The following is a 10,200-nucleotide window of genomic DNA, read 5'->3' as shown; positions in this document are numbered from 1 at the left end:
TTAAAGTCGACGTATTGACTTTATTCTTGTAATTTGTCATTAAAGTAGAACATCGTACCTTCAGAGAGCAGGAATATCATGAAGTGAATGTATTTCTGTGCGATGATCGCTGCTGGCGCTTCCTCTTAGTGCAGAGTAAGTCAGTTTAAGAAGCACATAGCCGATTAAACAACTGGGTCGGGGGAACACTTAACACAAAGCATTTAATGTGCTACATTAACTTATGACGGGGTTTGAGAAAAATCTAGTAAATTAAAACATTGAGTTTAGAATGAAGTTTACGACATTCTACTTTAATGACAAAATAAACTATGATAATAAAGTGGAAATGTTGACTTTAATCACGACCATATAGTTTTTTTTTTTTTCTTCACCTGTCCATATTTTTTTTTTCTTTACCATGGCCCTAATATACTTCCGTAGGGCTACACCACAAATAGCATTATAAATGCAGGTTGCAGTTTTATTATTTATGTATATAGCTTAGTTGAAGCAAGGTCCATATTAATGCAGTTTGCTTTAATGATGGTTCAGTTGGTAAAGATGTCATCACCAAGTTGCACTTGTTTTATTTTATTTTAATTTGGTGAATATTGTGTAATGCACCTGGGCTTTGAAGTCTTGGAAGTAACAGCTATTATTACTGGAAGTTGCACTATTATTTATTGTATTGTTATTATTTATTAGTTTAAATATTATGCAGTTTAATGATGGTAAAGTTGTTTAAAAAGTCACTCTTAACATGTCAGTGGACAGATATTGTTAACATTAACAAAGTGTAGTTGGTTTACAAAAATATTTACTATTTATTCCTTTTCTAAGACATGTTCAGTGCAATACAACTTTTGACAAGCACCTCTGGATATTTTACTAGTCTAAATGCCTCTTTGGATGGTTGAAAATACGTTGTCAAAATGTTAGTTTAAGTTGTTTGCAAACTGTGTTCAGTAAAAAGGTTCTATATTTTGACTGCATCTGTCCCTGCAGTGTGATTCCCTTTCTTCATTAGTGCCACCCCCCTTGAAAACTATCACTTTATGGGGCCATGCAAACCTATATTAATACTTGTGTGCACATTAAAATGTTATTTGTACAATGTACAATTCTCATGACAATGGAATAGGTTATTCTTAGTCAGTAATTGCAGTGGAAAATGTGGTTAACATCCACTCATGCATGGGAAAAAAATACCGTCTAATACCGTGAAACCGGTATAATTTTGAAAAATACCATGATATACAATTTTGGTCATACTGCCCAGCACTAATTTCCACTATTAAAATTAAAGTTAGGGACTTGATTGACAGGCATATTCTACCTCATTTAACCATTTATAATTTATCTGTGGGTATGAATGGTAATTTGTGCCAGTTTACTTGCTACTTTTAAATTAAAGATTAATGGTGTAATTAGTTTGTTTTTTCTATTTTCATTTACATTGAGACTTTAGTTTTAGTTTATAGTTAATCTCTTCAGCATCATAGTACCTATGGTCTAGTTTTGGCCAGGTGACAAGAAAAATAAGGCCAGAGAAAGGCAACTCAGAATGTAATGCAGGAAAGTTTTTAATACTTGTTGTGCCAGTTACTAAGTCTACATCCACACTACTACATTTTCATTTCAAAATGTCATTTTTAAAGTGAACGTAATCTCCATCCATACTAGTGTTTTTCACATCGTTTACAAAAGTATCTCAATGTACACTAAGATGACAAAGTACATATGATGTAATCATTGTCCTACACTGCGTATATCAGTGGAAAAATCCCTGATGGGACAGTAACACCACCGACCACAGGATTTATTCATAACTAGCAATCTGTAAATTATTTGCCTTTTGTGCATGTATGCAGAATTCAAATTGTACAAAATGCAGTTTAGATGCATAAATGTAAGCAGCACAACAAGCGCTTTGGAAAGCAACTATTCTTTTCCATGCTATGTGGCAATATGTTTTTCTTCCATGAAGTATGACCAATCAGAGAATGAGATGTTAATTACGTGGCCCTTCCCTGATTGTATCCTGCTCATTACAAGCGCCAAACTAATCAGACCATGGTCAAGAGTCTGAATTTTCTCCCATACACATTACAAACACTGAGACTACATTTTTGCATTTTTATGGCTCTGAAGAGTGTTTTCAAAGTTGTTTCTATGTGTTGAAAATGCTGAGGGCAGTGTGAGTGCAAGGCAAAATGGAAAATTTGTGTTTTTTAAATGAAAATATAGTTGTGTGGACAGGGCCTAAGTGATTCAATAGAGGGAATAAAATACAAATGAACTTGCAACAACTATTGAAAAGAAAACAAGTGGTGCCTCCATACATGTTTGATTGATACCATCTGTGATTAGCACTCTACCTCCTTTGGAAGGTATCTCAAATTTTTACAACATTGAGTCACAGTGTATTTTAATTTGGCTTTTTTTGACACTTATCAATAAATAAAAAGGACTTAATGTCAAAGTGGAGAAGAAAAAAATCTCTGCAAAGTGATCTAAATTAATTACAGATATAAAACACAAAATAACTGACTGCAGAATTATACACCCTTTTAAAGGTGCTTCTACTAAGTACAGTGATACCTTGGAATCGACTTAATCCTTTCCAGAACGAGTCCCAAGACAATTTTTCCCCCTTTAAAATAATAGAAACTGGAATTAATTTGTTCCTGGGTCCCACAATCTCAAATTTACAAAATGATTTTAACAGTAAATACACTGGATTTTAAGGTAAAACATTAACAAATTATAATAAAATTTGAATAAAAATGTAAATTAATAAAATTTAAAATATAAAAACCTGTTTTTCATTAATCCAAACTCTTCCATACTTTTCGATGTCCTAGAGGTCAGTGTCGTAACCCCTTTCGCCACATCAGCTGCTTTGATAGCTTCTTTATTTTTCAAAATCGTACAAACAGTCGATTTAGGCATCCCGAGCATAGTAGCGAGATAAGCCACACATGTACTTCTTTCATGCTTAGCGATAAGCTCTTTCTTAACTTCAATTGTAGCTCAAACAGCTTTCCTCTTACTCTTATTTTCCCTCACTGCACTTTTTAGGACACATGGCGAAATACACTAAGTTGTTAATATATAAAAAAAATAACACAAAACAGGCACAAAAGCATAAAATTAGCAGTGAAAATCACACAAGATGCTTTCACTACAGCTTCTGACAACGAACTGAAAGACCAAGTGTATGGGTGGCCTGAGCGCTGGGGAAAAACATATTCACAAACACACACGAACAACGTGCTGGGCATTCGGATTCCAGGGCAAAACTTGCTTGTTCGGATTCCAAGTTGTTCGAGTTCTGGAGCGTTCATATTCCGGGGGAAATACTGTACTGACTTGGACAGCCAAGACAGTCTGTATGCTTGGTTCTTTATTGGCTTTGCTCATCTGGACACTGCCAATCTTTCCCCATTTTTTGTGTGAAAAATTGCTCAACCTCTGTGGCATGGGGCATTGTGAAATGAACAGCCTCTTTCATGTCTGGCAACAAAATCCTCAATTGGACTGAGATCTGGACTCTGCCACTCCAGGACATTAACATTGTTGGTTTAAGACAATTCCAATGTAGCTTTGGCTTTATGTTTGGGGTCATTGAGTGTGTTTATATGCACACACATAACCGCAATAAGGTGAATAACCCAGTTAAGGCAGAAAACTTGGTTTCTTAAAAATCCGTGTTTACATGTGCAAGTAACCTTCTGGAATTCTCCTTTACCCAAAGCACTCTAATGTCACTAAACTGTGCCAAAAAGAGTTAAATGTCATCACCTGCCACCATGAATCCGAACTCTAGCATGACACCTATGATAACGTTCTTGTGTTTTATAGAAATATTTATAGTCCTTTATGTGCTCTCAAGTAAGTAACATTTATCCTCTTTTTAGATTACCCTCAATTATTTGCGTTATGAACACTGACCACTGCATCACTAGATTACACCGTTTCAAAATATATATATAGAAAATAGGTGGAATAAAAACTAAACTAACACCTTATTAATAATGTTTCTGTTAATGGATTACATGCAGAACATTCTTCTGCTTAGCTGTGCGATCATGTAAATGTACTGGTTGACTTGCTGTAAAGCAAATCTTCTCCCAAGGCAACAGATTTCTGTGCATTGCATCAGGTGTTCCTCCAAATATCCAAGCATTTTTGCTGCATTTTACCCTCTATCCTCACAAGCCCTCTAGGGCCTGCTGCAGAGAAGCATTCCCACAACATAATGCTGTGTACACTGAAAACAACCCAATGATTTACAGATTAAAATTATTCAGTATTTCTCTGACACTATTATTTATTGACAAAGTTGCTACATGATCTGCTATGTGTTCTGGTTCATTGCAGCCAACAGTTTAAGCTTTAGAATACAAGTTTTAACAGTTGTAGTACTTATTAATATTAAAAAGCAGAAACAAAACATTATACTTAAAAAATATGAACTACAATTAGAAACGGACCATACACCTACACAACAAGCAACAGTATATTAATTTATGCAATTTTGACATCACTTGAATGAAAGGCATTTCAGTCACCACAGTTCTATTTAGGCTTGGTTTTTTAACTGTATGATACTGTCAAATCTCTCTCTTTGATTAATTACTAGATAGGATAGATAAGTGACTCTCTCTTAGGGTAAATCTGAAACATAAGTATAATCTGGAAATTGAAGTCACACAGAACATTTGTCTTTATTTTAAGATTCACCGCTGCTTTTAAATTGGAGTTTTCCAAAATTCAAAAATATACACTGCGTAATCCATTCGAGATATTTCAACAGATCTTGAACTTTCCTGATAGCAGGTGCTTTTCGTGGTAGTGCATGGTATCTTGTCAATGTTCAACAGCGCAATAAAAAGCCATATGGTAAAGTCTTAAATTCATGTCCACCTTGTAGTTCAGGAGTAGCAGTTTTTCCTAGAAACTGTTTCTTAGCCAGAAAATAAAAACAAACATCATATAATACAGTGTATCATCAGAGTAATGGACTTTATTTCTGGAAAAAATTGGGATAAAAATCATAATATAACAAACCCCACAAAGTAAACATACACAATATGATGTCTGAAGAAATCCACACATGTACACAAATATAAATCATTTTGCATAAGTTCTGGTTAATCAGATCAAGTCTAGTTGTTCCTTCTTTTTCCAAGATCGTATAGCAGTTGACGTGTGATCAGGCTGATCAATTCACATACCAAAGTGGTGAGAAACAAATAGCAGCGTTCTGTAATGAACTGATCAACCAATATGACAGATTAAAGCCCCTCATCTTACAGTGAGCAAGTCGGGCCGTCGGTGAGATCTAACTGCAGTCTCTTTCCGGATATCCTGGAGGCACATTTAAATGTGTAGATGTAATTATTCCCACTAAAATACAGTATATCCAGATACAATTTAGGTGGAAAATGTACAAGAATTGTAAAAACCTTGGTTGATGTCTGAGAAGCCAGTTCTTTTTTTAAATATTAACTAAGTCTGCCGAAGTGTTCAAAACCTGTGAAAAAATACGGTAAAATACATGAGTAATAGGGGGTACCTTTGTTACTTGTAGTGATTGAGGACAGGCTGAAATCCATTATAATTTTAATTAAATCACAAATTTACATTTCTTGTGGATTCTACACAATGCTGTAAAATATACTGACACATAACAAATGGAAGAGTCAACTGACAAATTCCATTATTGTATTGTAATAATGAAAAAATAATGGAAATAAATTCAGCATATTATTATTAAGAAATATAAAATATTATTTAAGGGCAACAAGTGGTCTCATTTAGAAGTAAAATTGTGTATATTGGTCAAAAGTCAAGAATCACTTTACAATTGAGTTGTGCAGTGCCATACTGCATACTATGATGCAAGCATTTATTAACTTGGTCAGGAATTATGGCTGCCCACTCTCTCACTTTAGAACACTTATATTGTTAAAAAGACATTTAAGGTTATATTTGGTCCCAAAATTTCATTCTAAATTATTTTTATTAAAGACAGAGTTTACAGTTTTTGGATTAATAATTTAACTCTCTAGCAAACTTTAGCCTTCATTGTTACTTGCATTTTACATTTATATAGTGGTTGAGGTTTTGGACTTCAAACCCTAAAGCTGCAGGTACAAATCCCACTATTTGTAACAATGAGCAAGTCACATCAACTGACTGTACTCCAATTGCGAAAAAAAGAAATGTAACTGATTGAATCACACGCAGTCAACTAATAAGTAGTAATAAATGTAGTTTGATGCCTTTATTGCCCTTGAACATATAATTAGCCATTTATTTTTAAAACAATATCAGTTTCATCAAAGTTAAAACTTGACATGCATGCACAGCTGTAGTCACTTGTCCAGTTTATTTTTAGCTTTAATAATTTAGTGTATTGTGTCAAATTGTTCTTGAACTCACCTGCTGGTACCATTAGCAGCACAAGTCTTGTGAGTTGATGTTTACAACTAAAGCAATAAAGATAACACTAACCCAGTTTGCATGCATATTATAACTATATCATCAAAATATAAAGTTATTTGAAACTCTGATTGTATTTTTAGGTCAAGTGTTGTAGACTAGTTTTGTTATGCTGTACTTTTATTTTGATAATAAAATGCATTAAACTGTAAAGCTAAATATTGTGTGTGCAAGATTACATATTGGAAAAAAATAAGACCTAGTAGTGTGTAAAAGCCATCTTATAATAATAATAATAATAATAATAATTCATTACATTGACTAGGAATTATTTGGTGACTTGTAAACCTCTGTTTCTGGGTCATTGTTAGATGATTGAAAGTAAATGATCATATGTGAAAATAACGTTTGCCTTTCTATGTTTGTGATTAGTTTCAGAGTGGTTACGCCTACTTCCATTGCTTGGCATTCTTGCACTCCTTGGGTACATCACCATTCGTCCTTTCCTTCCAAAAAAGAAAAAACAGAAAGACAGCCTTATTAATCTGAAGATTCAGAAAGAAAACCCTAAAGTTGTAAATGAAATCGACATTGAAGATCTTAACAGTCCTAGTGCCTGTTACTGCAGGTGTTGGCGATCGAAAACAGTAAGAATAGCAACATTTTTTTATTGTATAATAATTTTTTTAAAATTGCTGCATTTCAGATTAAAGATACAGCATATGCCATGCAAATGTATATTCACTGATAAAAATAAGAGCGTAACTTAAAAGTATCTCAAATTTGAGTATTTGTGATTAACTAATTGTTTTACTACCACCAACCAATATCTGTGTTATTCTTACTGCTAGTGTACCTTTATGGGAAAGTACTAGATGTTGTCAAGGACACTGATGCTCAGGTGTAGTCTCATTGTTCTTTCATTTGTCCAATTGATTTCTTTATTGGAAGCCAGTTTCTATATATAATGTTACTTATCCCATTTTTAGCTTTGAAGTTGGCTATTTTTTAAGGAACTAAGCAAAGATTTGTTCAATATACTGCATGTGATTGCTGCACTGTACTGCATTAATTTTCCTGAATTCTCATTCACTAGTGTGTTTACTTTTTTAAACAGCCAGAGTATAATGAGCACAAATAATGTTTGCTCAGCTATTTACAGCTGCCTAATTTGCTTCTTCTTTTCTATTTCAGTTTCCTGTTTGTGATAAGTCTCACATAAAACATAATGAGTTGACGGGAGATAACGTGGGACCACTAATTCTTAAGAAGAAAGTGCTATAATGTGGAAACAATTTAATTTCTGTTCTTATCTGTTTGTCCAAACTTCTCAGAGGTGTTGAAATGAACTTAAAATGTGATTTTTTTTGTGTGTGTGTGTGTGTGTATATTTGTAGTGTTTTTTCACTTCTTTACTTATCAGAATTACATTTTTGTGTTTATAAATGCAGTTTTGCTCTTCAGCACCTAAGTAAGATAAATGAGAGACATTAGTCTCACAGCTCGTTTTATTTTTGTTGAGAGACCAAGAGAAATTTTTAAATTTCTGCTTAAGAGTTGACAGTAAGCCTTTTTGGTAAGCTTTAAAAACCAGCCTTTTTCAACACATACGTTTGGTAGAGCCACCTTAATAAGAAGTGGTCTTTGAAACACTAAGCTTATGGGGAAATACTATAGTACTATTAGCACTAATATACCTTAAATTAAGATTTGTTAAACATAATAGCATGTGTATTGGTTTGTCAGCAGATTGTGTGTTGTATCTAAGAACAGCTTTCCATGCTATGCTATGGATTAGTGTTGACTAGTAACTTGGTCACTCTTTCCTGTAGGAATTTTTTTTTTTTTTTTTTTTTGTTTGGACAATATGGAAAGGTTCCATTAGAAGTATCACTGCAAAAAATGCAAAGCAACACATTTTTTTGGATCCTTGTTAAAATTGTAAGACCCAACTCTGCGTTAATAATAAAGATACCTATAACAGCTATTGAGAAACTGGGCAGATCTGGAGAAGCAGGTGTGGGGTAACGTATAGATTCCATGTGGATTAGAATGGAAAGTTCTAAAGAGATTTTTTTCCTACAGAATATATGGATGTACTTTATCTGACACATTTATTCATAATTAATGCCCCAGTGTGAGTGGAGGCCATCTGTTTGAGTTTCCTGTGATGGACTGACATCTCATTCAGGTGAGGTTGGTTCCTGCCTTTTACTGCGTGTATAAGCACTTTAGTCCATTCAACCCTGTAATGGGTAAACAAAAGTCCAAATGAGGAATGGACAAATTCTGTAGTATTATTTCAGGATCCTCTGTTGAAACATTTCATTTGATTCCATGACATGATAAACCCATTTGATTTCAAGCTGTTGTAGACTTTTAATAAAAGCTTGTGTGGTTATGGTAGTACTATATGCAAAGAGATAGAGCTTTGAATTAGTAATAAATGATACAGTAGGTAATGTGCACTATTGTCAAATTACTCTGGTGTTGCTAAATTATATTAGTGCTTGTTTAATAAGCTAGAGTAATATTTAAAAAATTGACAAATATTGATGTGAATTTTAAATGTTAATCCCTCTAAAGTTATGTACAGAGAGAGGGGCTGCCATATGGAAGGAAGCATTACTAGACGTGGCCAAAAGTGGAAGAAATACATGCTGTCAAACTCAACGTGAAGAGCAGTTTATTATCTGGTCCGCATGAGACTATTTACAGAAACAGAAGTGTTTATAGGTATTTATTTAGTTCTGCTGTGGGTGAAATGCGTTACTTTTTTTTAGTTTTGTACTTACTTTGGTTTTGAGTAAATATTTTAAATGTGCCTTTTATCCTGCTGTAGAATTGTAAAAAGAGTGACAGAAGGTTGATGTTTTATGTTTTAATGTGTATTTACAGTACAGTATGTATGTATACACTATATATTATATAATTGACGAGAGCAATTACTAGGGTTGGGTACGATTTAATTTCTTTAACTGTCATCATTCCACCATTTCACTAAGTGAAAAAGACAAAATACAGTGTATATTAACAGACTTCAGAAATAAGAGTGATTTAGTTGTTGAGAAAACTTTCACATCATTTTGCGGAAATGCAGAATATCAAATACATTAAAACACATTCAGATGTTAAGTGTTTAGCATAACTAAATTATTGTATGTTTATTATGTATAAATCCCAAGTCCCAGGATTTTTCTATTGTATATGTTTCAGTTAAGTTCAAAGGCTAACTTTACCAGATTTGTCCTTCAGTAATTATGCTGCAGGCAACTGTTTACATTTTAGTTAGTGTTTTATTCTTATATGTATAATGTTTTGAAGAACTATTTAGAGAATAAAAATTATTTGTGCTTTTAGACATTTTGTGTTAATTTGTAAATTTAAATTTTTATGGAGGATTTCTTTATGTTAATTTTTTTAGATTAACCAAAATTGTAGTGTAAATCTGATTTTAAAATAAGAAGCAAAGAAAAAATCATGGCATTATACGAGCTGGTTAAGGTCAGGAGAATGATCAAATCATGTATGCTAAAAACTTTAACAACATATTTTTTTCAGATTTCTTGAACTGGTCAAAAGCACACTGGGAATTTAATCTGAAATTGATAAACTTCAAAAAAAAATCATCCTTTTTTTTTTTAAGAATGTTATTTTCACAGTGAATTTTATAAATTACTCAACATACCATATACGTATACAGTAAATATTGGGAGGTGTGTAAGAAGCTAGCACTTAATATATGTGGGAGCAATAAATGATTATGTT

At 33.1% G+C, this 10,200-nt stretch overlaps 1 protein-coding gene across 3 annotated transcripts in view; it reads left to right on the top strand.

Annotated features, from left to right (window-relative positions):
- The window catches only part of cisd2 (CDGSH iron sulfur domain 2), a 38,402-nt gene extending 28,611 nt beyond the window's left edge, over positions 1-9,791 (top strand). The window contains exons 2-3 of one of the 3 annotated variants that reach the window (XM_051929648.1): positions 6,865-7,079; positions 7,627-8,697. In XM_051929648.1, the coding sequence (XP_051785608.1) occupies positions 6,865-7,079; positions 7,627-7,716 (305 nt within the window). In that variant the 3' untranslated portion in view covers positions 7,717-8,697. Of the gene's footprint in view, positions 1-6,864; positions 7,080-7,626; positions 8,698-9,330 lie in introns of those variants that run through there. The other 2 variants (XR_007935391.1, XM_051929649.1) reach the window with 2 other exon arrangements.
- The last annotated feature ends 409 nt before the right edge of the window (positions 9,792-10,200 follow it).

This window comes from Erpetoichthys calabaricus, chromosome 7 (assembly GCF_900747795.2).
Source record: "Erpetoichthys calabaricus chromosome 7, fErpCal1.3, whole genome shotgun sequence".
Lineage (NCBI taxonomy): Eukaryota > Metazoa > Chordata > Cladistia > Polypteriformes > Polypteridae > Erpetoichthys > Erpetoichthys calabaricus.
The sequence above is the reverse complement of the archived record's forward strand: the minus strand, read 5'-3'. Positions and strand labels throughout refer to the sequence as shown.